The sequence below is a fragment of the Cucurbita pepo genome, chromosome 1 (assembly GCF_057944985.1).
Source record: "Cucurbita pepo subsp. pepo isolate OVF chromosome 1, ASM5794498v1, whole genome shotgun sequence".
Classification (NCBI taxonomy): Eukaryota; Viridiplantae; Streptophyta; class Magnoliopsida; order Cucurbitales; family Cucurbitaceae; genus Cucurbita; species Cucurbita pepo.
Window position 1 is genome coordinate 6,038,340 of NC_141798.1, and position 27,982 is coordinate 6,066,321.

At 36.1% G+C, this 27,982-nt stretch overlaps 6 protein-coding genes across 13 annotated transcripts; 3 read left to right on the plus strand and 3 right to left on the minus strand.

The window, feature by feature from the left end:
* The first annotated feature begins 387 nt into the window (after window positions 1-387).
* On the plus strand, window positions 388-1,574 carry LOC111794972 (LOB domain-containing protein 1-like). Its single transcript, XM_023677195.2, has 2 exons — window positions 388-743; window positions 1,103-1,574. Exons 1-2 carry the CDS (start codon window positions 435-437, stop codon window positions 1,418-1,420), a joined length of 627 nt encoding a protein of 208 aa, XP_023532963.1. The 5' UTR covers window positions 388-434; the 3' UTR covers window positions 1,421-1,574.
* A 2,996-nt stretch (window positions 1,575-4,570) lies between these two features.
* On the minus strand, window positions 4,571-8,550 carry UBP24 (ubiquitin-specific protease 24). The gene is made up of 8 exons (XM_087118910.1): window positions 8,182-8,550; window positions 6,978-7,643; window positions 6,651-6,835; window positions 6,189-6,436; window positions 5,802-5,947; window positions 5,501-5,677; window positions 4,808-5,120; window positions 4,571-4,777 (listed from the first exon to the last, which is right to left on the minus strand). Exons 1-7 carry the CDS (start codon window positions 8,194-8,196, stop codon window positions 4,932-4,934), a joined length of 1,626 nt encoding a protein of 541 aa, XP_086975036.1. The 5' UTR covers window positions 8,197-8,550; the 3' UTR covers window positions 4,571-4,777; window positions 4,808-4,931.
* A 262-nt stretch (window positions 8,551-8,812) lies between these two features.
* Window positions 8,813-13,660, plus strand: LOC111809831 (glycosyltransferase-like KOBITO 1). Its single transcript, XM_023696271.2, has 11 exons — window positions 8,813-9,243; window positions 9,524-9,673; window positions 9,763-9,815; window positions 10,652-10,760; window positions 10,876-11,010; window positions 11,164-11,208; window positions 12,068-12,255; window positions 12,335-12,476; window positions 12,715-12,761; window positions 12,838-12,925; window positions 13,168-13,660. Exons 1-11 carry the CDS (start codon window positions 8,896-8,898, stop codon window positions 13,450-13,452), a joined length of 1,590 nt encoding a protein of 529 aa, XP_023552039.2. The 5' UTR covers window positions 8,813-8,895; the 3' UTR covers window positions 13,453-13,660.
* A 129-nt stretch (window positions 13,661-13,789) lies between these two features.
* On the minus strand, window positions 13,790-19,753 carry LOC111809849 (uncharacterized). 6 transcript variants are annotated; one of them, XR_015422944.1, is made up of 4 exons: window positions 19,613-19,753; window positions 17,184-18,340; window positions 16,410-16,499; window positions 14,912-14,989 (listed from the first exon to the last, which is right to left on the minus strand). XR_015422944.1 is itself a non-coding variant. In XM_087128575.1 (3 exons), the coding sequence occupies exons 1-3, from the start codon at window positions 17,334-17,336 to the stop codon at window positions 14,279-14,281; spliced, it is 339 nt and encodes a 112-aa protein (XP_086984701.1). In that variant the 5' UTR covers window positions 17,337-17,510; the 3' UTR covers window positions 14,132-14,278. The 6 variants fall into 6 exon arrangements, 2 of the variants coding, with proteins under 2 accessions (XP_086984705.1, XP_086984701.1); XM_087128575.1 differs by lacking the exons at window positions 16,410-16,499; window positions 19,613-19,753 and adding an exon at window positions 14,132-14,378 and having other exon boundaries at window positions 14,904-14,989; window positions 17,184-17,510; XR_015422941.1 differs by lacking the exon at window positions 14,912-14,989 and having other exon boundaries at window positions 16,324-16,499.
* Window positions 17,708-20,092, plus strand: CKX6 (cytokinin oxidase/dehydrogenase 6). The gene is made up of 5 exons (XM_023696283.2): window positions 17,708-18,287; window positions 18,638-18,765; window positions 18,856-19,116; window positions 19,219-19,481; window positions 19,564-20,092. The coding sequence occupies exons 1-5, from the start codon at window positions 17,708-17,710 to the stop codon at window positions 19,883-19,885; spliced, it is 1,554 nt and encodes a 517-aa protein (XP_023552051.2). The 3' UTR covers window positions 19,886-20,092.
* A 3,235-nt stretch (window positions 20,093-23,327) lies between these two features.
* LOC111809812 (zinc finger CCCH domain-containing protein 46) lies at window positions 23,328-27,456 on the minus strand. Of its 3 annotated transcripts, none has more exons than XM_023696263.2 (7): window positions 27,064-27,456; window positions 25,599-26,816; window positions 25,335-25,520; window positions 25,082-25,261; window positions 24,403-24,978; window positions 24,121-24,315; window positions 23,328-24,032 (listed from the first exon to the last, which is right to left on the minus strand). In XM_023696263.2, the coding sequence occupies exons 2-7, from the start codon at window positions 26,585-26,587 to the stop codon at window positions 23,960-23,962; spliced, it is 2,199 nt and encodes a 732-aa protein (XP_023552031.2). In that variant the 5' UTR covers window positions 26,588-26,816; window positions 27,064-27,456; the 3' UTR covers window positions 23,328-23,959. The 3 variants fall into 3 exon arrangements, with proteins under 3 accessions (XP_023552031.2, XP_023552022.2, XP_023552014.2); XM_023696254.2 differs by having other exon boundaries at window positions 25,076-25,261; window positions 27,155-27,455; XM_023696246.2 differs by having other exon boundaries at window positions 25,076-25,261; window positions 27,064-27,455.
* Window positions 27,457-27,982: the final 526 nt, after the last annotated feature.

The following is a 27,982-nucleotide window of genomic DNA, read 5'->3' on the forward strand; positions in this document are numbered from 1 at the left end:
TTTTTTTTTTTAATTGAAGCTATTTTTCTAAAAGAGATGTGATTTGGCCATCAAATCATCCATAGAGAATAATTTGTTAACTTAAAGTTTCACTTTAATGGAATAAAGCAAAGAGTCAAGTAAATTGGAAGCAATGGCTTCTTTTTATTTTTTATTATTTATATTTTTTTTTTGGTGAATTTTAGAATTAATGACGTAAGCAATAGTGTGCATGACGTAGGCGGCAAAGTCATCCTCTCCCCACTAAAATCTTGTGTGTTTATAAGAGCTTCTCAGCCTCTTTCATTGCTCCAAACACACTAAACAAATTTTCCTTCTCATTTTCCTTCTCATTTTCTCATTCTCCAAACAGAAAATTCTCTCTCCTCATTTTCTCTCTCTACAAAAAAAAAAAAAAAAAAAAAAATCACAAAGCAAAAGAAAAGAAAAAAAAAATGGCTTACTTGGCCAAATGTACTAATGCTCCCTCAACGCCGATCACTGTTCCAAACCACCCCTTATCTTACTCCCCAATCTCTTCTTCCTCCGCCGCCACCACCAATTTTGGTTCCCCACCCACTTCTCAGCCGTCGTCTCCCCCGCCGCCTACGGTGATCCTCAGCCCCTGCGCCGCCTGCAAGATCCTCCGCCGCCGCTGCGTCGAGAAGTGCGTTTTGGCTCCATATTTCCCTCCGTCCGAGCCTCTCAAGTTCACCATTGCTCATAGAGTCTTCGGAGCTAGCAATATCATCAAATTCTTGCAAGTATGCCCAAAAATTTCATTTTTTTTATTAAATTAAGTCACACCCACATTTTGAAATTCCCCAATTTGTCCTTCCAATCTATTTTTGTTTAGAGTTTAAGGTTAGGAAATTATTATTAGTAATTCCATGTATTGTAGAAAAAAACATTAATTAATTAACTTTTTTGGTATTTTTAAAAATAAACAAAAGGGTATAGTCGGATTTAACTAAAAAAAGAAATGAGTTGATTTGACTTAACTGGGTTTGACTTTTGATGGGACATAATCCCGTAATCAATGCAACTTTGGTCTCTCTAATTTTCCTCTAAACCTTATTATTAAACAACTAATTAAAGATTAACTTTTTCTTAATATTTGCAGGAGCTGCCAGAGTGTCAGAGGACAGATGCAGTGAGCAGTATGGTATACGAAGCTAATGCTCGGCTGCGAGATCCAGTGTACGGCAGCGCCGGCGCTATTTGCCAGCTGCAAAAGCAAGTGAGCGAGCTGCAAGCCCAGCTAGCCAAGGCGAGGGCGGAGGTGGCTAATATGCAGCACCAACAAGCCAACTTATTGGCTTTGATTTGCATGGAAATGAGGCAATCGCCGGACCCCGTTTGGCCGCCGCAACTCGTCGACACTACCTGCTTCCTCGACGACGCCGCCCTTAGCTCGCCGTGGGAGCCACTTTGGACGTGATTTCAAAGTTAATTGTTTTGGAATCATATTTAATTTGGGTTAGAGAAGGATTTAAGTTAATTATTATAGTAAAATTATACTTTATATATATATATATAAAAATGGTAATGTTGATGATTTACAAGATAATAATGTTAGTTATTTTAACTAAATTATCGAATGGGATCAAAAGTTTTTCCTTATAATTGTAATCGAGTTTCAATTCAATGGTGAATTTTTTATTTTTCATTTTAAATAATAAATATTATCTTAATTTTATAATAATTGGAGTCCGACCCATTTATTTATTACATAAATTAAAAATGGACCAAAGCATATAAAGAACTCCTCAAAAAGGAAATAAGTTGTCGTTTTACAGAAAAAAAAAAGGAGAGATTTATTTTTAATAGACCGACATGTTCATACATGAAACTCACTTTTAACCTAAAATAACTGCGAGCTGATATGTATATATTAATAACATGTTGGAATTAATTACGATACTAAATTATATTTATTTATTTATTTAATAAATATATTAGGAATAAATAAAAAAAAAAAAAAGGAAAAAAAAATTGCAACCATAAATTGACTTAATTGCAACTTTCTTCCCATTCTCTTTCAACTGGCTCTAGTTTCTCTCATTTTGGTCACATTTTCAAACATCTAGAAGAAATAAAATTAAAAAAAATAAAAAACTCCAATAGTGTGTTGAAAATTAATTTAAAATTTTAATGAAGAAAATTATTAAAAAAATAAAAGTAAGTAGGCATCATTAAATTACTTCAATCTTAAAAAATGATGGGTTTGTAGATTTAAAAATTAAAAAAAAAATTAAATTTAGAATTTGATAGTAATTATTATTTATTGTAAAATAAAAAGGGAGGGAAAGAGAAATATAATATTATTATTACTATTATATTGAGAGTGACATAAGTGGAAAGTAAAAAACAAATTACTGATTCAATGAATTAAATTATTACATTATTGCATGCATAAGTTTCCATTACCACGCTAAAATTTCTGTTATTATAAATAATTTTCTTATTATTTTCTGTTTTTTTTTTCTTATTTTCTTAACAAAACACATGAATTAAATCATATCTTTAATTATTATTATTATTATTATTATTGACTATCAATAAATAAATAAATAACTTAAGTAACGAAGGAGTAAAAAATAGATATATAAATGACTGAGAAGAGTCGAAGAGTCGAGATGAGTAATTAAAATTCACCGACCTAAATAACGCGTTTTTTTTTTTTTTTCCTGTTCTGAATATAAGTTAAAATCAAGTTTGTAATTAAGCGAAGAACGAAAATTACCGATGTGTCGGCGGAAATATGAGAAAATTTTATTTTATATTTTTGTTTTTTTTTTTTTTTCACAAACATGTCGGCCCATTCAATGGGCAACCTTGTAAGTAAATCCCATCCACACGTTCAAAGAGATCTCCCCCGTCCAAAATTTTCAAGAATTTAATTTACTTTTCAAATTAATGTAGATTTTCAAGTGTAAATCAATTTAGATTCAAAATCAACGGAATAAATTTCAAAATAATATGGAAGTAGCAAGAAAAATTAATATAATATATATATATATATATATATATATATATATATATATATATAAAAGAATAATGAATTATAAATAATAATTAAGGAAAAGAAAGATATTGTTGTAGATTTGTTAGGAATCAATTTTGGAAGTACACAAAAAAATAATGACACATTCATACTTTGCTTCTCATATTTTGTCTGTTTTTTATTATGTTTTAGATTCGTGATGTTGTGATTGATGATGATATTTTACGAGGCTCTAACTTTATTTAAAAAAATAATTAAAAATAATGGAAATATTTATAAATATCAACGTGGCCGACAATTTTATGTTCTTGAAAAATATTTAAAAAAGTATATGTATATTAAGTGGAGAGATCTCTTGAAATATATATTTTTTATAACATATGAACGAGGATAAAGCATGAAAATATATATATATAAAAGGCTACTATTTATTTATATATATTATATGCGATATTTTGAGATATATCTAAGTCGATCAATAAAGATATTGGGTAACTGTATATATACAAACGGATTTGTCAACTCGGACCAAATTGGTTTGCAGCCACATTAGACTTTTTTTTTTTTTAAATTTTTTTTTAATATAATAAAAAATAAGAAAATAAAATACTTTGTTGTATAAAATTTGAGACCACATAAATTAGAGAGAAAAAGTATATAATAAAAATGTAAAAGATAATGAACTAAAATAACTCCCAAACTTTGGTAAATGAGACAAATGAATGGTCGTGTTATTAGGTGAAACGTCCAACTACAAATCTACATCGTATTATTCATTTTTTTTATTAACTATGTATTCTCTTTTTTAATATATATTTTAATTTTCTTAAATACTTTTTTTTTATATAAAAATAAATGCAGCATTTTTCCACATTATATCATATAGTAAGAAGAAAAATTAAAGCCTTTTCTTTTTTTGATCATTGTTTTGACTTCATTGACAATATTGGTCTTGTTCTTTCTCTTTGTAATGGGAAAGCTTTGAATTATTGAAAAATGAATAAATTATTATAAAAGGATGAAAAAAAAAAAAAGAAAAAAAAAAGAAGAAAAGGTGTGTGAAAATGGAGTTTGTGTTCGTTAGTTGATTACGAATGAGAAATATAGAAAGTTGTAATTAATTTAATGGCACCCAAATTGAAGTCTATCCTAACTAAGATCAACAATTAATGTGAAATATGTCAAAGAAAATGACTATATTTCCTTCATTTTAATTTGGTGGTCAACCTTATTTTTTGGAATTTTGTTGGGATTGTAGCACACACATTAATTATATACATATGGCCTCATTAATAAACTTAGAATTCAACTTTATGTTAAAAAGTATTAATGTTTTTTTTTTTTTTTAATTTTAAATTTTTTTGGTAAAGATTCGAACACATAACTTAGAGCTCGGGTTTATCTTTGGTAAATGTAAGTAAATGCAAGTTACTACAAGTTTCGAGGTGGGTAAGGGGTAAATTTTTAATTCAAATTTTCTTAACAAATGACAAAAAAAAAAAAAAAAAAAAAAAAAAATCCACAAGAGGATAAAATTGAAAGGTTGAACATGGATTAGAAAGAAAAAAGGGCAAAAACATGAAAGAACAAAAAAGCATTCAAGACATTCATTGAATGAATGTAAAGTACAAATTTTGTGTTGTGCCCTTGATAGAAAAAGTATATCATTGTTTAACCTTTGACTTAGTATTTTATAATTGTTGCACCACTAGACAATGTACTATTTACTAGTAATATAAACCCACCAAAAACAAGAACAAAAACCAGGGGCTGCAAATTGCAAAATTTGATCTTCATGAATACGTAATTTAGTTCCTAAACTTTGATACAGATAACGAGTTCAAATCATCATATTCTATCACCACATGCCTCGATAGCAGAACGAATTTTCCAAGTTGATATCATATTTGATCCACAAAGGACTCTGTGTCCAAGTTTTGATACCTTAAACTCGTTTGTAGAAGAGAACATAGGCCCTGTCATGTAACACGTTATCTTTCCCGATTGCAGTGACAGATGCATCGTCAAATCGAAGCCATTGGTCGTTATGGTATCGAACATCAGCAGTGTAATGTCCCTTTGAGGACTCTCTTCCATGATGGGTTATGGTAGCCACAAGTTCATATTTCCTACCCTGAAAGAATTGCAATGACAAGAACACAATTAGCTAGCTTTCTTTCCAATTGATATAGTTGATACCAATACCCCACCCCACCCCTCGCCCCCAATACACACACACAATCTCTCTCTAAAGACCACAAACCATTAGAGAGGGCAATCTAGTTTCAATGTAACGGCCTAAGTCCACTACGACTGTTGGCAGATATTGTCCTCTATTGGCTTTCCATTCAAGGACTTTCCCTCGAGGTTTTAAAACAAGTCTACTAGGGAGAGGTTTCCACACCCTTAAAAGGAATGTTTCGTTCCTCTCTCCAACCAATGTGGGATCTCACACTTGACTATGAACTTTAGGTATTAAAAAACAGTAACGTAAGAGGGTCGAATATCAAGTACCTCTGTGGAGGACGACACAAGAAGATCGCGGTTTAAAACCAGCTCAAGTGGGAAATGCACAGACTTATTCAACTTGGTACTTCCGTGGCTTCCATAGCCAAAACGCTTCAGGTGCAGTATCATTATCTTGGACAGTTTCTGTATTTTCACAGATTTGCTAGCAGACACAACGCCAGCCTGCATAAAATATATCTAAATTTTAGAAACATATGAGACTAAAAGTATGCTTAGTGAAGAGTGTCTGCACTCAATATTCACACATCAGAAAGAGGATTCTATAGCTATGCACAAGATAGTACACCTTCCCAGCAGCTGATGACCGGTACCCTTCAAGAGTTTCGGGTGCAGAAAACAAACGTAGAGCATCCTCGATAGTGCGAACAGCTTGAGGGTAGATATCAAGGTGCAGTGAAAAAAATGGCTGGCCAGTAGCTGAAGGTTTATTTCCTACTCAATCCCATAGAAGAAAATGGATCAGAGGTGATCATATCAAGAAAAAGCAAGTATCTAGACAGCAATAAAATATTTGGTTCCTGTCCATTGAATTTTAGAGGGATTCCAAGATACTAATTAAATTCTAAACCAAAATTATTTACAATCCTCCATTCGCTTTAAAACCCAAAACAATAGCAGACCAAAAACCCATGACTCTTGTGCCCATGTGTATGGTGGAGCATATACTACCTACCTCTTGCTTTCACCATGCTTGTCAGTTGCCCCCCAAAAATTTCAGTCAACTCTGAAGGAACAAAACTCTGTGTTCTCATCACTGCAGTTTTGTTCTTCCGCCCAACTGTCTCCCATTCATCATCTTCGGCAGAAGCAACTACAAAAGATTTACCTCCATTCATACTTGAAGACGTTCCATCAAGCTTCAGCAATTCAGCATGCATTCGATCCATGACAAAACTTAAAAATTCTTGTGCGTCTTCCTGCCTGGATAAGCATAATGACAGGAATTTAAGATTCGTTTATTTCAAGCATAAAGAGTATTTTAGAGGCGATAATTGAATCTATAATTTCTAATAGACATCATATCAGTGGAAGTCTCGTTTTTTTTATTGAAGTTCCAGTAAAAAAAAAAAAAAAAAAAAACCACAACCAAGGATGAGAGTTCAGTATTGAAATGAAAAGATATACATCAACAAACCTTGGACGGCCCTTGATACCGTAGGGTAGATCTGGACTAAAATTTTTAAGAATGCCATCAAACATGAGAGGGCTAAAAGGCTTCCCAACATCAAATGCAGCGACATCCTTACTCAGAACACTTGAACTAGGTACTTCAAAGGCAGATATGAACTCTACAAATGCATTTAGTGTGGAATAACCAGCCTGAAAAATAAATGACAAAGTCAAGAGTTTGCCATATATTTACAGAAACAACAGTCATTAACCATGTAACTCCATATCTATTTGCTTTGTGATTTCTTTATATCACTGGAACAAAACAGAATATAACAGGAAGGACAAGGACCTTGGGGATTTCACGATTCCTTAAGTTTCTCAATAGATCAACAAAGGGAGGACATGATAAAAGAGCTTGCAGAGTCGAGTTCAGAAAGCATAAGTTCCCTGAATTTATTAAACCTCGAGGTAGGTACTTAGTGGAGGAGGCAACAGAGACATTGGATGCCCTTCTGAAATTCTCTTCGAGAACAATGTCTTGCAAATGATCAATACTACCATTTGGCATGCTATCTTCTGCTATCAGTTTTGAAAACCGATTTAAAGAATTGTTCTGACCATTTGATACACATGATGACAAAGCATCAGTGTCATCTATATTCGTTTCAGTCACTCCACTAGTACAAGAGGAGCTTTGATTGGAATTGTAATTACTTCCGTTCTCCTTTGGCACTCCTGATTCCAGGGGAGGATGAATTTTTCTTCTTTGGACAGTTTCCAGTTCAGTATCATCCTTAGCTAAATCAACAGACTCCAAAGTTATGGATCCCGTTGAGGAACCAGAGGGTCCTTTCGGTTCACTGTCAGCAGAACTGCCCAGCGATTTTCCATCTGTAACATTCAGAGAACCAAATTGCACATTTACATTGTCGACCAGCTTTCCGGGATTAATATTCGACTGAGGTAGTATCCATGAAATGGTTTCGTCTTCAGTGAAAGACCCGAATAATAGAACCTAACAGAAAAGAGTCCATGAGTCCAGAGGTCTCAAACATACCAATGCAGAAACCATTAACAAATACAATGAAATCATTCAAATCCATTTTATCAAATAGTAAGAATACTCGTAACAAAAAATTGACCTTAGCTAGTAAGTGGCATGTAACAAAAGCAAAAACGCAACTGATGTCTAATAATAAATTGAAAAAACTAAGAACAAAAGACGGGAAAAACCATCTACACTCGAAGACAGTTTCCATATATCAATGTGTTAGACAATGCATTGCCTTAGATGCTTCCTAAAATCAACATGGCTTTTCATCTCGATTGCATAATAATTCAGCCATGCATTCCATATTTAAATGGGTCCATGAAAATTGCAAAAGTTCACCCATATGATTTTTTTTTTTCTAATTGTTAACATTTAGTCAAAAGAGTAAACTTGATGAAATACTTGCAGCTGCATGCTTCTTATCAGATAAAACCATCAACTCCATTCCGACGACCAAAAGCTAAAGAATCCAATAAAAGTAAATGCAAAAACAAAAGCGGACCTTAGAATCGCTCATGTCTGAAACCGGATTGGAATTGCAAGGAAAAAAGCCTGAGATGAAAACAGGGGTGTTGACTATAAAGAAGGAGAAAAGGAAGCAGGCATGGAGGGGAGGAAGCGGAGTGAACGGCTAGGGTTTTAGAAGACCCTGAAGAATGAGGAGCAGATAATGGCAAACCACCGACTGAAGACATGAAAGGAGAAGAAACTGAGCAGTGGGTGAAGAGAGAGAGCGTTTGACAATGGAACCCTCTCTATGGCCCTCCTCACCGACCAGAACCACAGCACAAAGCATCGACCGATCACCAACGAGAAGAAGAAGAAGAAGAAGAAGAAGAAGAAGAAGAAGAAGAATATTTGGAAATTCGAAACCCTAGCCACGGATGATCAATCATTTAATCTAAAATAACCTTAAATTATTTTCCATTTTAATTCAATACTTAAAAATATGATAAAATTAAACTTAATTCAATCATTACACATTTTTATTACGATAAATACGGATAATTAAAATAATAAATGTCTTTTTTTCACAAACTTAAATATATATGTGTGTGTGTGTGTGTGTGTATATATATATATATATATATATATATTTATTTATTTATTTATTAGGTGCTTTTTTTCTTCGTATATAAAAGCAATAATCATTTATGTTAGTTTCCCCGCTATCGGAGAGTTACAGTTGGAAATCTGAAGGATCCTCGCCGGCGGCATGCCGATTCCGAACTACAATCACTTGCAGACCCCACTTCGCCAGACTCAGCCGTCTTCCTCATCCTCTACTTCCAGACTCCTTCTTCTTCTAACCTTCCTCCCTCTCACCCTCGCAGCTCTTGCTTTTGTCCTCCAATGGCGCGGCGGACTCACCGATCCCGCCACCCGCTGGTCTCCTCCGGGATCCTACCAGTTCCCTGGCATGGAATCCTCACCCCTCTCCCCGATTTCGCGCCACTCCACGCCTTCCGCTTCTGATTGCCTCAATCTTGGCCGGAGTGTTACGCCATCGTTCCCGTACTATCAGGACTGGAAGTTCGATCGCGGATCGAATTTGAAGCCCAAGGTCTATTGCTCTTCTTCTTCTTCTATGGAATTTCCTTTTTAACTGGAATTGTGAAGTTGATTTATGTGTTGTATTAGTAATTCATATATGTGGAATGTAGATGAGAATTTGAAAATGGTTATGAAGGTGGTTGTTCTGATGACTGATTAGAAAGGGAATAACAATTTTTGTTTTCTGATGGGAATTTTGAGGCTTCCTTATGCTGAGTTTGATGGGAATGAATAAAACTAAATTTTGTTTTCTTTGTTATGCTTCGTTCTTTTGTCCTCTCGATGTGTAGATATGCATTACAACAAGTACGTCGGCAGGATTGGAGCAAATCTTGCCTTGGATGTTCTATCACAAGGTCATTGGGGTTTCACTCTTCTTTCTTTTTGTGGAGGGAAAAGCTGCATCTCCTGATGTGACTAGAGTTTTGCAGTTAATTCCTGTGAGTTCAAATGCTCTACAAATACTCCTAGTTGGAGCTAACCTTCATTGTGGTAAATTTGTTAAGCATGAATTTGACGCTGTTTTCAGGGAGTGAAGTTGATATTCAGAACAAGAGAGTTAGAGGAGCTGCAGGCAAAAAGGTGTAAAACTTCTGCCATTTTTTTTAGTATAGAAAATATAAGAACCAACTCATTTTGGGGAATGGAAGGGCTAAGGAAGTGCTCATTTCTTCTATTTTCTTTAGCAATGCCATAGCATCTGACTGGAAGCTCTAGAACTTAGTTATTGTAAGATGTGCTACTGGTTCACGATCATTAAATGATCTCTTGCACCATTATCTTCTTCTGAATTCTAATACAACATTTGTTTGTAAATCATTATAACAGATTAGGACACATACAGACACAATAGCTTTTTGTTGATGCATGATAAGTGCTTTAGAAAAGGAAATCTTGATGTGAAGAAGTAAACAATAACACATCAATCGGCATTTGTCAAGAAATAATCATAACTACAGAAGTTTTAGCAAGAGTGCTTCTACTAGAAGACTCGAGCATTGCCCAATTCCAATTATCTTTATGAACCGAGATACCATCCTTAAGATGCTCATCGTTACTTATCAACCAAACTTCCAACCCCCCCCCCCCCCCCCCCCCAAAAAAAAAAGAAGCAAAGTCTGCATTAGACAAAGAATGGAAGCCTTCTTCTTAAATCTGTGGCCGCACAGTGGCTGTGCAAATTGCTTTAGTTCTCCTAGGAAGGTTTGTAATGGAAATATTAAGAATAAGAAGCTTCTCCAAAATATCCACGCACACACGTATTCCATTTAGGGAGGCTAGTGGAGGGTCTCTTTCTAGAGGAGGAAATCATTATCATATTTGTTAAAGAGTATTGTTATTACCTTTTTATGTTTTGTTATTTCTTAACTCTCTTTTTTCATTGTGTATACCTGGTTTTATTTTCTTTTAATCTTCAGTCGGATCTGGAATGAAACATGGCTTTCTGGTTTCTTTTACAAGCCTTGCAATTATGAACTATTTGTGAAACAATCTCTCAATATGGAGATGGCTATTACTATGGCAAGGGTATGAATGTGTTCTTCTCATGGCTATTACTCTGTTGCTGCTTTGTACTTATTCCCTAATGTATCACTATTAACTTGTGCTGTTTAGTTTCTTCTCTCTCCTTTTAAAATATTAGGATGCTGGCGTGGATTGGATAATTCATCTTGATACTGATGAGTTGGTACATCCAGTCGGTGCTCAAGAGTACTCCTTGAGGCAGTTGCTGCATGATGTGCCTGGAAATGTCGATATGGTTATTTTTCCCAATTACGTATGTGTTCATTGTATCTTTTTATTTTGTAATTTGTTATTTTTGTTGTGAAATGGTGAAGCTACTTGAACTCGTCGATGTTATTTTTTTCTTTCTTTACATTTTAACGTTGTGAGCCAAAATCTAATTGTCTTGTTGATTTTATTTATACAGGAAAGCAGTGTTGAAAGAGATGACATAAAGGAACCTTTTACTGAGGTAGTTTCTTTCACTGTCCGTTCTTATTATTTTACTTACTGTTTGGCTGTAAATTTCGATTTCTTATCCACCATGATTTTCACCTCATTTGCAAAGGGCTGTACAAACATTGAAATATAAAATCTGCATGCAACTACCATAGTTAGGCAAAATTGGTTTCTATTGCTTGCTGATATATGGGACGCATGTAGTTGTCCTTTGTATAAATCTATTTTTTCTTTTCATTGCGATGGGCCATTCTTTATGCTTGCTTTTATTCTCTCGTTCTTCCTAATGACGTTGGTTTTTATGAATAGATAAAAACTATGAAAGTTCATGGAGTTGTTTCTGGAAACTATACTCCCAATTTAAAGAAATTTAAAATCATTAGAAGGTCAAATTTAAATCATTTCGATTTTGAGCTATATTTTGTGGTGTCTTATATTCAAGTTCCGTAAAAGAAAAAGAAATAATAAAAACAAAAAGAAAGAAAAAAAAAAAAGAAGCAGAATTGTTCAAAATGATTCTGGTCTCTTTGCCTTCCCAGTTTTTTTAATTATTTCCAGGACACATGGTGAGCGCTTTTAGAGTAGTTGAATGAGTGCCAAACCAGAGGAGGAGGATATTAATGAGATTGAAGTGGTTGTGATAATGTGGTTGCATTTTTTAAACAGGAAATGATGTTCATTAGTTGCCATTCAAGTGTCATATTTTGTAATGAATATTACCATATGGATATCTCGTGTTTAATCGGAAGCATTTAGCTGTAATGAGTCTTATATTTTGTTTTATATATAAAGATGAAGCTTGTGTAAAGAATTAGATATTGCTTGTTCTTAAAATGTGCACCTACTATTTTGAGATTACTCTATGAACTCAGGTATCAATGTTCAAAAAAAACTTTGACCACCTGCCCAAGGATACATATTTTGGCATGTACAAAGAATCAACTCGTGGTAACCCAAATTACTTTTTGACTTATGGAAACGGGAAATCAGCTGCTCGAATTCAAGATCATCTTCGTCCAAATGGTGCACATAGATGGCATAATTACATGAAAACCCCAAAGTAAGTTGTTTATTGTGAACTTATAGTTTCAGGATAGCTATTTTGCAGCACTAACTGTGTTCATGTAAATATTTGACAGTGAGATTAAATTGGAGGAAGCTGCCGTATTACACTACACATATGCAAAATTTTCTGACTTGACCTCTAGACGCGACCGCTGTGGGTGCAAACCTACCAAAGATGATGTTAAAAGATGCTTTATGTTGGAATTTGATAGAACTGTGAGTTCAATGTTTCTTGATCTTGTTTAAAGCTTCTGTCCACAGAAAAAGCTTCTTAGAACAGAGTTATGCAACTTTGCGTGAGATAATTGTTTAAATCAATTTTATTTCCTAGATTTGGGACCAAATTTTTCTTCATACAAGTTGCCATCCAGAACTTGGAGTTTCTTTTATGTCCTACTTTTTGATGACCCCATCCCATCATTTTTAAATTTCTAAGCAACTATATGAATTGCAGGCATTCATAGTTGCTTCTACTGCAACCGAGGAGGAAATCGTAGACTGGTATTAGTCTCTTTCTTTATGAAGAAAATATTTTTTTAGTTTATGTTTTGGATTGACAGATTTGCTTCTTTACTAGGTACCGAGAACATGTTGTGTGGGGCGACAAAGACGTAAAAATAAAGTTGTTGAAGAAGGGCATTTTAACACGAATTAATGCTCCTAAGGTAAGAATTTTATTTGATGTCTGTACTGACAAATTAGAAAGAGTTAATTTGTTCATTGAGACAGTTCATTTTGAGCATGAGATATCAATGATCTTTGCTATATGTTGGTTAGAATCCTTACCTCATTCACAATTATAATGTCATATTCTGAAAAGAATTAGTGATCAGATGCCTAGTGATCGTGGATTAATATCGAACTTGTTGCACCCAGTTGAAAATTCTCCCATCTTTTTTTGATTCAGGTGATTATACAGGGATTAAGGGAGAGTGGCGTCTTCGAGTCTGTTATTGCATCTGCTTCTGAAACTCGTTCAAAGGAGAAATTTTTATCATCCATCTCTATCTCCAGCAGTAACTCGAGCAAAGCCGTTGCATCTCAATCCCTTCCATCTAGAAGTAACAAGTACCAAGCAACTGCTAGGAAGGCCCTGGGAATTGAACCTGATGAGTGGCATCAACCCGCCGTTCCGCCACAATCTCCTCCAGGAATAGACGTAGAAACTCTCAACCTGGTAGGAGGTATATGATTCTTGTAAAACCAACTCTCGTTACTTGGTCTCCGGATTATGGTGTAGATTCTTTTTACTACCTTCACGTTACAATACTTGGCTACCAAGAGCTGTTAGGAGTGAGAAAGGAACAGCAGATTAAGAAGCATTCTTTCTTCCTTATACAAACAATACGTTGTGCTAACTATGAAATTATGCAATCAATTTCAAGTATGTTATTTAAATATTTTATGGGGTTCTTTAACCAAGCATTGCAGGTGCAGAAGGGTTGAGGAATCAACATGGCGGCCAACTTCGAAGGCCATTTTATTTGTAGGATAGACAGACAGTAACTGGAAAACGATTCATCATGGAGTATTGAAGCTTAAAGTGATAGTATAGAATTTACACACACTCAGAAAAAAGAACCCCGTGAGCGAATTTGGGTTTTGCAGTAGAAAAAGAGTACAGTGAAGAATTGAACTTAGATCTGATTACTAATCAAACATTGATGGCATTATCAGGTTTGAAAATTGGCTGCGGTGGCGATAGGGAATGAGTGGTGGCGATACCGGGAGGCGGCATGGGCACCCCAAATGTCTGAGCATTGGTCCTTATGTCTCGTCTCCCTTTTGCTCGGCCGAGAAAGTAACACCCGAAACCGAGCAGCAAGCAGAAGAAAATGAGTGGCAGAGAGATCACCATCACCAAACCCATCTCTGATCACAAGCAAGCAAAGAGAGTATATACAGAGAAATGGGGAAGAAGGAAGTGGGCTTATTCTTCCTGAAGGTAAGGTTTGATATTTATATATTCTCTGAAACTCCCATCCAACGGTCTGATTAATGTTGAGAAGCTTCAACGGTCAGTTTTTCAGACAGAGACGCCATTCAATGGGACAGCTGAGTATAAATGCTTTCTTAACTTCATATTCCTCCTCTTTGCTCCATGATTTTTTCCAAAGCCTAAAGCCACCAAAACCAAATTGAAGGGATTGAGCCCAAAAAGTTAGGTCCAAAACCAAGCTAGCCCAATGGGTTTGGCTCCAAAGTTGACAAAGCCCATGGAAGACTGTGAATAGAGGTGTTTTCCTCCATTTTCTAGGTTGAAAATTTAGAACTCAAAGCAAGCAAGCAAGCAGAAGCAGAAGCAGAAGCAGAAGACTTCTAAAAAAGAATTAAGATCTGAAACCAAAATCTCCTTTGAAAGCTCGAACACTATGAACACAAGTTGAAAATTCAACTTCGAGAACAAGCACCCCGGCACTCGAGTCAAGTATATGTCTAAGAGCAAAAACATTAGACAATCGTACCCGACTACATTCTCCCATAACGAACCCAAAAAGAAAAAGCACAAAGATTTTGAAAGAGAAGAAGATCCTGAGAGACTCCAATTTGAGCAAGCAACATTAAAGTCTATGCCAAACTCAGAATCTTCGCAATTGGATCCGCACCTACCCAATTCAGTAAAGAAGTAGCACATGGCATTACCTCAACAAGCAAGCAAGCAAGCAAGCTAATGTGGTTTGAATACGCCACTTAGATGCAGGCAGGCAGAGAGGAACTGACTTTTTGACCTGAAACAAAATTGAAATGAGTTAAATAATCAGCTTTAGATTAAGATATTCTCCATAAACAAGCCATTGGGTTGGGACTCATTCAGAAGTGACACTTTCCCCCAATCACTACTTTCCTATGTGGACTAAGGTATTTGCTTACAGCTTAAGACGACATATTAGGAAACCCAATCAAACAAGAATCTTGTGAAAGTTATTGTTAATTAATTTCTATAAATGATTAAGAAAAACTCATTTCATATAGTTGATGCTATTACTTTAAGTGTATTGGATGGATTAGAGCTAACTAATCAATGTATATATGTTCATTAGTATTAATATCACATCATTTAATTTAGCTTATAATGAATTAGTTTCTACCAAACATGCGAAGTTTATAATGAAAAATGTTATTTAGTGAAATTTTTAGTACATGTATATGGATATTGATTAGAGATCAAATATGTTTATAAACTTTAAAGATTAAGTCGTCTAAATTGTTTGGTACGAGAAATAAAAAGGCACTTCTCTTTTCTTGTAACTAAGAAACACTTCCATTAATTTAGCCTAACTTGAACGAACTTCTTCCATTTCATTTCCAAATCGAAGACACGGACTTGGAAAAATGCAACAAGTAAGGGCAAAATCTAATTATTAGATGCATGCATTTGTTTGATGACTGTTCATCAAACTATATATCATGAGAGTGACAAAAAAAAGGGAAAGCCACATTAAGCAATGGAACAAACATATAGCTATCAGAAAGATTGGAGCAATACCCAAAATGGATGAACTGATGTTGACTATAAGGAAATGCTTAGCATATGGTTTTTATAAGTTCAGATTTCTGTAACCTACTCTTTGAATTTATAATTTGTAGAGGTCAACGTGTAGGAGTTTTAGAGGCTTGAATCTGTGGGGTCGTCCAACATTTCCATTACATCATAAAGAAATAAATGAAACATAAAGAAGAAGCAATAGATGTCACCAATAAAGACATAATAACAAGATGAAACTTTTAACTTATTTATAATTTTTTTAGAAATTTTCATTGACATTAACATATTATCAATACGTAAAACTAAGACATTTCTAATATTATAAATCAATATCAAATATTATAGTAACACATAATTAATACATCATTAGATAATATATTTGACACAATTCTTAAATACTTGTCTTAATGACAAGTAATGAATGGTAATTAAAAAAAAAAAAAAAAAAAAAAAAAAAAAATCATACTATCCTAGTACTAGATATTTTCTTGCAGGTGGATTCATGATGTCTAATATTCAGAATATATGCAGAGGCTGAAGATTCACACAGAAACAAATACAAGCAAGCGACCAAAATAGTCCAAAATGAATGATAAGCATTGAAATGGCAAAAAAATGGAATCCAGTTGTGCATGATTCTCAAAGTGAAGAAGTTGAAGAACCTAGTTTTGTACAAAAACGGATTCATATTCCTGGGTGCAATGGGGTAACTCCAAAAATCCAGGCTTGAGTGCTACCCCCCTACCTATGCCCTGCAAAGTGAGATCTTGCAGTCCTAGTGAACTTCGACAACAACAAAAAAACCATACAGAGACATGATAATAATTTGCCACAACTTTGTTCGCATTGGGAATTAAACATAATGATAATTTGGCAACTAACGAAGGAATATAAATCTATTAGTCAGGTAATGGGAGACAGTTCATTCTCAGCCTCCCTTTGATTCCAATAAGCCCACAACCTGTAACAACCTTAAATAGCTTCGCTTTTGTAACGCCACAAGTTAAATAAGTTGAATGCATGATATATAGATGTTGTCAGAACACTGAAAACTCTAGAGATTCAGGTGGCTATCAAAGAAAACCATTAGGCAGATTTTGATTGGATCCCAATGCCAAGCCAATCTAAGATTGAAGAAGACATGCAAATTTCCTTGAGGCTTATTATCGTGGAAGAAGAACTGCATCACGGGTGCCACATGATGTAGATATTGACTAATTTTCTTGTCTTTCATTTTCTAGAGGGCCATGTAGCATAAAGGCAAGAGGGGAAAGATGCTTTTCTCTGAAATTTGTAAAAACCTCATTGGTTCTCACATACAAATTGCAACAGAAGGGGAAAAAGCCCATAATTGCACTATTTTAATGGCAGATAACAAGATAAACAAGATCGAATCTTTCAAACTTGTCAAATTGTTGGGAACTTGGGTTTCAAACCTGTGGAAGTCGATAGGAGAAAGAGTAGGCGTTGAGTGCCACCACGAAGCTGTCAGCCCCATGTTCGCTCTCCTTTCTCCTTGACCTGTAAAGAGTGGCCACAAAACGGGGTCCGACACAATCCCCATCATATCTCTTTTCTCTCAAGATCATGCAGGCAGTTTAAATATCACGTGTATAATGGACCCTCTGACGACCTGCTGATCCTTCTGTCTTCGTCTCCAATGAATCAACATGGGCTAGTATCCTCTTCTGACTGAATCTGAAACTAGATACGCAATGTTAAATTCCGGCAATAATAGGATTGAAGAAGAGTAACCTCATAATTAATGTCAGTGAGAAACAAAAAGGAAATCCCGAAACTCTTCCCTAAGTAGGCAGTCTTCATACGTATTCTCCCAACTCAAGTCTAAATGACTCAGCCGCTATAATCTTAATCTCCCTTTAAATACACCTCAAGTTCAGCATTTTCAAGGCCCTCCTACACCTCTTGTGCATTTGCTCGTTAGAAATAACAAAACAGCATGCTTTCCATCCGAAGCTTTATGCTTTTGTTCCTGAGCTGTATTGCTGTTAGGATGAATCTATGCTTCACAAGCATCCATTCGTCACTGAAGATGCTTTCCATCAACGGGCATTTTGAGTTTGACAAAGTGCAATTTGCCGCAAGAGACTTCGGTAATCAATATCAATATTACCCTGCAGCAGTACTGCATCCATCATCAGTTTCTGATATCGCCATGACTATAGAGCATATTTGGAAGATGGGACCTCGTTCAGAGCTCACAGTTGCAGCTAGAGGCCATGGCCACTCGCTCCATGGCCAAGCGCAGGCCCACCAAGGAGTTGTGATTAACATGGAATCACTTCAGGACCCTAAAATGCAGGTTCATACTAGAAACTTTACTTACGTCGATGTTTCTGGAGGGGAGTTATGGATAAATATCCTGCACGAGAGCTTGAAATACGGATTAACACCAAAATCATGGACAGACTACCTACATCTAACGGTTGGAGGTACTTTATCCAATGCAGGGATCAGCGGACAGGCATTTCGGCATGGCCCTCAGATCAGCAACGTTCATCAGCTGGAGGTTGTAACAGGTTCGTTGCCATATACATTATACTATACATTTGCAAGACTATGTCTCTGGCTCCTGTGGACATGTAAAATGTTAAGAGTAATTGGGAAGGAAATCCATGCAGTTAATAATTGCACTATGAATGGCAAACAAAAGTAGGGAAAGAACTTGAAAAGATAAGTGGCAAACTATTGACTTGTCTTAACGCCATGTCCCATAGGTGGCCGATTAAGTTGCCAAGTTCTCTTACTGTATGTATTTCATCACCCAATCATAAAGCCATTAAAGACAGTTGAAACTTATCAAAAAATGAGCTGGTACCAGGCAGCATAACATTACGTTTACTGACAAATGGATTGAAACTAAATTCAGGAAAAGGGGATGTGGTAAGCTGTTCAAAGGAACAGAACAGTGACCTCTTTTACGGTGTTCTTGGAGGATTAGGCCAGTTTGGAATTATCACAAGGGCAAAAATTCTACTTGAACCAGCGCCAACAATGGTAAGATTATTGTTTGTAAAGGAAACTTGGAAGATTTCTCTAAAGTGTTTATGAAGGACTGTTCTAACACAATTCTTCTATCTTTGACAGGTAAAATGGATAAGGGTGCTGTACTTAGACTTCACTACTTTTTCCTCAGAGCAGGAGCTCTTGATATCTGCAGAAAATACATTCGACTACATTGAGGGATTCGTGATAATAAACAGAACTGGTCTTTTGAATAATTGGAGATCATCATTCAATCCACAAGACCAAGTTCAAGCTAGCCAGTTCAAGTCTGATGGAAAAATTCTTTATTGCCTAGAATTGGCCAAGTACTTTCACCACACCGAGGACAACATTATCGATCAGGTAAAGTACTCACATTAAATCTATGTAAAAAGGATCAAATAAATACATGGAAAAATATATTTTGTTCAGAGGATGTCATATGCACATGCTTTTACTATGCAGGAAGTCACACGCTTATTGTCTCAGTTAAGTTATATCCCATCAACACTTTTCATATCAGAAGTTACATATGTGGAATTCCTGGACAGAGTTCAAGTATCAGCCGTCAAACTACAGTCAAAAGGCTTGTGGGAAGTCCCACACCCATGGCTGAATCTCCTTATTCCAAAAAGTAAAATAAAAAAATTTGCAGAAGGGGTTTTCGGCAATATCCTGAAGGAAACAAGCAACGGCCCAGTCCTAATCTATCCACTTAACAAATCAAAGTAATTCACTATCTAACTAAGTTACTGGCTAGAATATTCTTGCCATAAGTATTGTGTTGATTCAATTATTTCTGAATTTCAGGTGGGATAATAGAACTTCTGTAGTTATTCCAGAGGAGGAGATTTTCTACCTGGTGGCGTTTCTGACCTCTGCAGTTCCTTTTTCTAGAGGAAACGACAGCTTAGAATACATCTTAGCTCAGAACATGAGAATTCTGGAATTCTGTAGAACAGCCAATCTAGGAGCAAAACAATATTTGCCACATTATACTACAAGGAACGAATGGCAGGCCCATTTTGGCCCAATGTGGGAAACATATGTACAGAGAAAAAAAGCTTATGACCCTTTGGCAATACTTGCTCCAGGTCAAAGAATATTCCAAAAGGCAAAATCCTTGTCATGATGGCTCCCACACTTCAACTCAACTTGAGAAGGCATCATAAAATGCAGGAGTCGTCTGCTGTCTGTAGATTTGCTAGTATATTCTGCGCCTTTTTTTCCTAGAGTATAGGTTAACAAGGTAACTGCAGGATAATTCAAATTTAATTAGAGGTGTAAAAAAGTGAATTTATATACTAAATTTGGAAAGCGGTGAGGAACAGTTGAACAATGGTAGGTGCATATATCAATTTTGTAGTATCATACTGCATTACTATGATAAATCAAGGAAAACAAAGTCGTTTATAAGATATGGATAGTTCAGAAGCTACCTTGATTGGAAAATTTACCAATGTAAATTAACGAACCAGCAAGTTTTTATTCACCTATGCATCTCTGCATTTGCATTCTTGTGCAAACAGCCATAGAAAAGTGACATATCGATAAAGAGCTCAAACGAATAGTTTCAACTGAACTCACGAAAAATATGCAATATGAATCAAGAAGGCGATAACTTCTTAGTTCTTACAGTTGCTATTAGCATTAAAAAAAAGGTGCTTTAAGCAAACACATGGAATCAAAAGAAAAATTCCATACTCATACCAACTGGTCAGTTTCACAACAAATATCAAATTTATAACCAGTTTCAGTCTTCTATTAGTTCCATGAAATTTCAACTTTCTTGCATCTCTCCCGATTGTTGCACTGCTTTAACTTTGCCCTCTGTAGAAAACTGTCTACGTGTTAGTCGACAGCTACGAGGAGTCGAGAAGTATACTTTCTTCCTCCTCAGCAAAATGACATTGCGAACATGCCTACTATTCTCTGATCATGGTGACATTCCTTGAAGTGTGGTTGTAATAGCCCAAGTCCACCGGTAGCAGATATTGTCCTCTTCAAGCTTTCCCTCAAAAATTTTAAAGCACGTCTGCTGAGGAGAGGTTTTCACGCCCTTATAAAACAATGATTTGTTCCCCTCTCCAACTGATGTGGGATCTTGCAATCCACCCCTTTGGGGCTCAACATTCTCGCTGTCACACCACCCGGTGTCTGACTCTGACACTAATTGTAACAGCCCAAAGAGGAGAATATCTGCTAGGGTGGACTTGGGCTGTTACACTTACCCTTCAAGAAATTTGTACTCGTATCAGCCTGCAAAATCTTCTGCCAGTATAATTTAGAAAAGACATCCTTTTTGGCCTATCAGCTCTAAAAGATGAGTGTTATGATAGCAAGCCAGAGAAAATATCAATTATTCTATATATGGACTTGATATTTTGATCACCAGAAGACGTAGTTGAAGGGTTGACCGACCTGCAAACCAGAAGCTGACACCAATAGGTGCTACCCAACATATTCTGATACTTAAGTCAGTGCCTAGATTGAGGTAGCTTCAAGTTCCTTCTAATGTACTACTTTCAACCCTTCTCCATTTCTCAGTCAACTTGCAGTTGGAACGAGTAAGGGCGGATGATCAAATTCTTTTTCACCTTTTAAACCACCCCATAATATCTATATCTGCAATCTTTTCTCATTTAAATTTCTTAAGACACGTTTCCTCTCTCGAGTCTCACCAAATATGACCAGTAGCAATAAGGTTTAAGGCAAGGAGTAAATCATCATTGTTCATTAAAATATCAGTGTCTGTTCATACTAGATGTCATGTAGATCACAGACAAGCAGTTCCTTTCCATTCTAATTCTTCCCTGAATTTAAAAACTAAAAAAGGAGCAACAATAACTTTTCATGTCGCTAATATTTTTCAATACAGCAAGAACTCAATTTTCACGATCAAAAATTTAAGAAGAAACTCAAGGAGAGTACCATAGTTGGAGAGAATAGATCGACTCCAAAACTTCACCAACAAAATCCGCTTCCACAGGATTTTGCAAACACAATTAACCCTCACCAGCTCCCCTTTTCAAAATTTTCGCCAATCAAACATCATCTACCAAACATACAACTCTTAATTTCAATCTTTAAAGTTCACTAGCGTAGTAACAGCATCAGAAAAGGAGAACCGATTGAATCTTATTCAGATCAAGACAAAGAGAAAAGCGGTAAATGTAAATTTCCTTTCAACAATTAGCAAACAAGCAAGAGGAAGAAGGATCGTAGTCGGAGAAGAAGACCTAAATGGCGGAAACTTGCCGTCGCCGACAAAGACCTAAAGGACTCTCGCAATTGCAACTTCGGCAGTAGAAATTCGCGGGAGAAGGCGTCTCCAGATTCCTGTAAATTTAAATTTTAGTTATAAGCTTAGTTTACATTAATTAATAAATATTAAATAATTATATCGTAAGTTTATTAAATTTTAATTAAATTTAATTTAAGCGTAAAAATAAAAAATAAAAAAATAAAAAGTAAAACAAACGGTAAACACATTGATTTTGTTTTTAGCCCCCACAAACCTCGAGAGAGATTAATTTAAAATAATAAAAATAAATAAATAAATATATATATATATAAAAGCGTGCAGTTTTGTCGTACGTGTGTGTATAAATTATATATTTTAGGAAAAAAAAAAGTAAGTGAAAAAGGAATGAAGGGTCCATGTCTTTTCCTGTTTTTCTCAGACAAAAAAGCTTAAACACCCCATTTTTTTTTTAATTCTATTTATTCTATTTGTGTTTTTAATAAATCTTAATTTTACTAAATAATTACAATAAGTTTCATGCCAAAAGAAATTTGTTAATTTATTTTTAAAATTTCTAAAATAAAATAAAAAATTAATAGAGAGTATTATTTTTAGAAATAATTAATTATTTTAAAAATATATAAATATATAAAAGTTTTTTTTTTTTTTTTTTTTTTTTTTTGCATGTATGGAGGGGTTGGAATCCCATGTGAGAAGGGGTGGGTGGGTCCCACTCACAAGCTGGCATTTTCCCTCTCCAATCACCCCATGTGATTTTCTCTCTCTCTCTCTCTCTCTCTCTCTCTCTCCTCGTCATTCCATCAATAACCACTCAAATTATAAATAAATAAATAAATAAATAAATTGAAGCCTTTATCTCTCAATCTTCTCCCACACATGCAAAAAGCCTAAATATTAAAATGTTTAAATAATTAAATAAATAAATTATTCACTTTCTTTTTCTTTTTTTTTTTTTAATTATTATTTCAATCTTTATCCAAATTTTGAAATTTTAATTAAAAAATTAAAAATTACCTTTCTTAGCAATTATTATTTATTTCCTTAATTATTATACCTTCTGAAATGTATTTGAAATTCTAGCTAAATTCCAAAAATAAAAATAAGACTTTTAACACCCAATTTGATGCCAATTTCATTTTTTATTTTCTAACAATCAAATTTATACTTAGTTCTCCCACTTTTATTACAATGATTTTCAAAATCATAGTCATATTTATAAGAAATGAACAAGAAATGAACAAGATCGAGATTGAAAACGAGAACGAGAATAAGATCAAGAACGAGAATGAGAACAAGATCGAGATCGAGATGAAGGAGAAGAAAAGAAAAGTATAAGATAAAATGAAATTAAAATTTGGATATTACAGTCTCCACCCCATCATCTCCTTCATCTTCATCTTCATCATCTTCATCCCCTGCCATTTGTTCTTACTGTTCTTACTGTTCTTACTGTTCTTACTACTACTACTACACATTATGAGTACTCTGTGGAATAAAAAGAAAAAGAAAAAAAAAACTTCTTTCTTTCTTTCTTTCTTGCTTTCTTGCTTTCTGTGTCCTTTTCTTTTTTTTCTACTGTAAATTCTTAAAGAGAGAGAGATGGGTTGTTCTACAGCTCTGCTGCTACTACAACAACAATAAACCAGGAACAAAGAAGAACAAGACTAATGGGTGACCCCCCACCTTCCTCTTTTATACTGTTCTTGCTGGAGGAGCCTTGTCTGGAGCTGCTACTCCTGCTGCTACTGCTCATCATTCTCTATAGATATTGTGTTCATATGCTTACACTTTTACCTTTTTTTTTTTCTTTCTTTCTTTCTTTCTTTCTTTACTTTATTTCTTTCTTTCCTTCCTCCAATTCACCAAACATCATTGTTAATTCAACTATGCACTTCTTTTTCCAACTAACACTACCTCCTCCTCCTCCTCCTGCTTTGGATGCTAAATTCCCACCGGACATGTCGGCCCGCCCGTCCCCGCGTACATCCCGATCGTGCTGTGCCCGGTCGGGAACCTGTACCAGATTGATTGTTGTTTGTATGTGTCAAGTAACATGGATTCAACAACTTGAGCTGTTTGTATATTTGTTTGTATGTACTCACCTTGGCATCTGGCAATTGAAGGATTTGAAGGAGGCTGCTGCTGCTACTTCCCTAGAGGGAGTTGGTGTGAGTATTGACGATGATGACGCGTCGTCGGAGTCATTTGCTGCTTCCTCGACGGAGAATGTCGCTGCGTAGTCGATAGGGGCTTTTGCAGGTGATGCAAAGGGACTATCAGGGAGATTATGTTCAAAGCTGCGATGTGAATTTTTACACTTGAGAACAATCTAAACTAAAAGCAGAAGAACCTTAAGATCAAAAAAGGACTATCAATTGTATTACCATTCAAGTAAATCACTGTCTTCAATCTGGGATATCTCCTTCTCATGCTCTCCTTGACCATTCAATGAGAACTTGTTGGTCGAGGTTCCGTTATCGACTGGTGATGGTTGTCGTGGCATATCGGTCGACGACATCGTGACTATGGGCGGTGGTGTCCGAACAGGCACGGGAGTAGCACCACAACCTGAGATGGGATTATGGACCTCACCTCTCAAGATGTCTGAGGTGGTGCTGCTGCTACTGCTACGAATGGTGGGGAAGATGTGATTTTGAGCAAAAGGGTTCGGAGAATGTGTCGGAGAAGGAATCGGGCTGCCGGTGGAAAGTGCACGGTGGTGGTGGGGGAGCTGATTCTTCTTCACATCAAGAAGCTGCAGATTCAAAAGGCGTCGACTTTGAAGATCGAGCGTTTGAAGATCGGCTTGCTGTTCTTCCAATTTCCTTCGCCATAGCAGATCTTGGTGAGAATTATAAAACATTCTCGACCCGAGTTGAAGATGATCGTAAAGCTCCCTGGAATCCAACCCAGTTGGAGTTCCACAAGGAGAGTAATCTCTATCGATTTGCTGCTGCTTCCTGTTAGAACAACCACACCAATCCAAAGTTATCACATACAAACTCTAAGAGGAAAAACAGAGCAAAACAGAGGAAAACAGAGTGAAACAGAGTGTGCCTGTACTTGTCTGGGACTTTGCCTTTCTCCTTGTAAGGTTTAACAAGAACACGAGCATCACAGACAAAATGGGGATTTCCTTTAGCCAAAATCAGCTTCACAGTTTCAGGGTAAACAAAAGTGACAAATCCAAACATTCTCTTCTGTTGATAAGGGATTCTCACATCTTGAACTGGGCCGTACATGCTTCAGAAAACCAACAAGTTTCAGAAATGGAAGATGAACTTCACAAAATAAAGAATTGGGTTAATGAAGAAACCTGAAATAATTCGACACATCTTCTTCTTTGAATGTGCTATCGGCCGGGAAAGTCAAGTAGATCTGCCTTGACGCCGGATTGACGATTCCGGCACCGCCGTTCAGTGAGAATTCGTTTTGCTCAAGCCGGCTGGACCGACCAAATTTGTGCAGATCTTCCCCCATTATTAACGCCGCGGCGGCGGCTCTGCAAACAGATGGGTTTAAAAGATGAGATTTTCTGTATAAATCGCTGGACATTCTGCATAAAATGAAAATATTATACCTCTGGGAATTGTTTTGTTGCTGCTGGAGAAGGAAGTTGATGGATTTAGGAGAGTAAGGGAAGGAATTAGCAGAGGCCATAAGCTGAGAAGCAGCGGCGAGTCGCTGTTGAGCAGAGGATTTGGATCTGAGAAGCTCGTGGCACTGCTCCATCATCTCGATCTTACTCGGCGAGCCTACAGCGGCGCCGCCGTCGGAGTCTCCAAGGCCGCCATGGAGAAACCGACAACTGGTTCCATTCTTACAAAACCCTCTAGCGTAGTACAGACAAGGCTTCCAACCCAACCCACAATTCAGATCCTCTGTTCCCAAACCGGCGTCGTTCACAGAGTAGCTCCGACGGTGGAACGGCCCTCCATCCCAACTGGCATCACCGCCGTAGTTCCCAAACCCACCCGTGGGACTCGACGACAAATCCGCCGGCGGGAAAAACAAGTCGGAATTTTTAACGCCGATTGTCGGGGAACCGTCGTTGAGAAATGAAAGCTGGTCCTGAAGCTGAAATTCATCGATAATATCAGCCGTCGGAGTTCCTCCAGCACCAAAACAAGACGACCCAAGTGGTAAATTCCCAGGACTAATCAAATGATCATCAAAACTTTGAAGCTTAGAGTTAAAACCAGGAGCCCAAGAAGCAGAGCTGGAAGAAGAAGGGCTAGGAATTGTAAGCGAAGGAGGAAGATTAATTCCCAACCGAGAAGAAGAACTCTGCCTGGAAATAGCGATTGGATTGGTCGAAAGAGAAAACGGAGAAGGTGACGAACTCGGCGTCGAGGGAGTCGACGGCGAGTTAACCGACGGGAGGCCCAAATCCTTCCTGGCCTTAAGAATTACAGAGTGAAGCAGAGATTCAGAGCCAAAAGCCAATCGAATCATCTCCTTTTCTCCATGGTCTTGAATCAGAAGAAGACCCATGATTTTGGAAGCATTTTCAGGGTCCAAATTCTGAATCCTAGAGAACACAGTTCTTGTTGCTTCATAAGAATCCATGGACGGAAGAAAAAAACAGAGCAGAAGGGAAAGAGGTTTGTGTTTTGCTGGTTTTGGAGAGAAAAGTAAAATGTTTTACAAGTAAAACTTCTTTTCTTTCCTTTTTCGATTTCTTTGTTTCCTTGTTTCTCAACGTTTCACCTACCCAAGTTGTCGAGATCAATCAAAGCGATGAGATGAGATGGGCTCAGAGTAGGCACAGCTTCACTTCACTCTCTAAAGCTTGTTCCTGAAACAACATACCCAAAAAAGGAGGTAAAGAAAAAGGGTTAAAGGAGAAAGTTTGGTGGCACAACAAGTATTCCCGTGTGGGTTAGATGAAAAGAAAAGAAAAAGCTTCCTTCATTAAAGGGAAAACCCGTAAAAGAAACAAAACAGAGACGAAGAAGAAGAAGAAGAAACAGAGAAAAATGTAATGTTCATAGTTCATGAAGATCTCTAGAGGCAAATAAATGGTAAAAGCTTAAACTGTTTACCATAAAAGTGACACCACAGCCTTCCTTGAACTGGGTTTTAGTTTTTGAAGAAGAAGAAGAAGAGAGGCATTATTTGGGTGTTCAAAGAAACCTGCAACTCTGCTTCTGCAACTCTGTTTCTGCTGCTAGTCTGCCATTGTTTTCTGAAGCCGAGCTTTCTCTTTCACTCCTCTTTCTCTCTCTCTCCTACCTTCTCTCTCCTTTGAATTCAAAAGAAAAAAGAAAAGAAAAGAAAATCAATCCCTCAAGAGAGACAGAGAGAAAGTGAGGGAGAAAGAGAGGGGTTTGTTCGCTTGATGCTTTGGGGTGGATCCAGATCTGTGGTTCAAATAGCGCACGTTCACTTGCCCCAAACCTCTGACTCTCTTTCTTTTTTAAAAAAAAATTTAAAAAAAAAATTAAGCTCATTCTCATGTCCAGAACCAGACAGGCTTGAAAGAACAGAGGAAAAAAAAAGAAAAACCTTTTCGTTTACAGTGAAGCGCGTGAGTAAACGCGCCGCCGGGTCCCGCGTTATATATTCAAATCAGGCCGTGATGATAGTGACAACCGGTGTGGTGTGGAGCCCACTGTTCTTATATTTAATTTTTTAAAGATTACGTATCTCCTTTTATTTATTTATTTATTTATTTATTTATTTATATGTTGTCTTGAAATTGTATATTTTAAAATGATGTCCCACCATACTCTCATTTTCAAATTATTAAATTAATAATAATGATATGATTTTTAGAAAAACAATAAATTTATGTTTTTTTATATCAGCTTTGTCTCCATACAATGATGTTGTTCATGTTTTCTAAATTATTATTTTGGTATTATTATTATTATTATTATTTTGCAAAGGAATAATACATTTATAAATAATGTTATAAAAAACATTATAATCTTAATATTTACAAATCATTCAATTAATTTA

What these genes read in the sequence shown, in the direction of transcription:
- LOC111794972 (XM_023677195.2), top strand. Translation starts at nt 435, where the DNA reads ATGGCTTACTTGGCCAAATGTACTAATGCTCCCTCAACGCCGATCACT. An exon ending in ATATCATCAAATTCTTGCAA is followed by an intron (nt 744 to 1,102) that starts GTATGCCCAAAA and finishes TAATATTTGCAG; the next exon opens with GAGCTGCCAGAGTGTCAGAG.
- UBP24 (XM_087118910.1), bottom strand. An exon ending in GGAATCGTGAAATCCCCAAG is followed by an intron (nt 6,836 to 6,977) that starts GTCCTTGTCCTT and finishes TTTATTTTTCAG; the next exon opens with GCTGGTTATTCCACACTAAA. An exon ending in TTGTGTCGTCCTCCACAGAG is followed by an intron (nt 5,121 to 5,500) that starts GTACTTGATATT and finishes CAATTCTTTCAG; the next exon opens with GGTAGGAAATATGAACTTGT.
- LOC111809831 (XM_023696271.2), top strand. Translation starts at nt 8,896, where the DNA reads ATGCCGATTCCGAACTACAATCACTTGCAGACCCCACTTCGCCAGACT. An exon ending in GATCGAATTTGAAGCCCAAG is followed by an intron (nt 9,244 to 9,523) that starts GTCTATTGCTCT and finishes CTCGATGTGTAG; the next exon opens with ATATGCATTACAACAAGTAC. An exon ending in AATTACATGAAAACCCCAAA is followed by an intron (nt 12,256 to 12,334) that starts GTAAGTTGTTTA and finishes AATATTTGACAG; the next exon opens with TGAGATTAAATTGGAGGAAG.
- LOC111809849 (XM_087128575.1), bottom strand. Translation starts at nt 17,336, where the DNA reads ATGATCTTGAGAGAAAAGAGATATGATGGGGATTGTGTCGGACCCCGT. An exon ending in TCTCCTATCGACTTCCACAG is followed by an intron (nt 14,990 to 17,183) that starts GTTTGAAACCCA and finishes ATTTTGTTTCAG; the next exon opens with GTCAAAAAGTCAGTTCCTCT. An exon ending in TTGCTTGCTTGCTTGTTGAG is followed by an intron (nt 14,379 to 14,903) that starts GTAATGCCATGT and finishes TGGTGGCTTTAG; the next exon opens with GCTTTGGAAAAAATCATGGA.
- CKX6 (XM_023696283.2), top strand. Translation starts at nt 17,708, where the DNA reads ATGCTTTCCATCCGAAGCTTTATGCTTTTGTTCCTGAGCTGTATTGCT. An exon ending in TCAGCTGGAGGTTGTAACAG is followed by an intron (nt 18,288 to 18,637) that starts GTTCGTTGCCAT and finishes AACTAAATTCAG; the next exon opens with GAAAAGGGGATGTGGTAAGC. An exon ending in TATCCACTTAACAAATCAAA is followed by an intron (nt 19,482 to 19,563) that starts GTAATTCACTAT and finishes TCTGAATTTCAG; the next exon opens with GTGGGATAATAGAACTTCTG.
- LOC111809812 (XM_023696254.2), bottom strand. Translation starts at nt 26,587, where the DNA reads ATGGATTCTTATGAAGCAACAAGAACTGTGTTCTCTAGGATTCAGAAT. An exon ending in CAACAAAACAATTCCCAGAG is followed by an intron (nt 25,521 to 25,598) that starts GTATAATATTTT and finishes ATCTGTTTGCAG; the next exon opens with AGCCGCCGCCGCGGCGTTAA. An exon ending in AAAGTCCCAGACAAGTACAG is followed by an intron (nt 24,979 to 25,075) that starts GCACACTCTGTT and finishes TTGTTCTAACAG; the next exon opens with GAAGCAGCAGCAAATCGATA.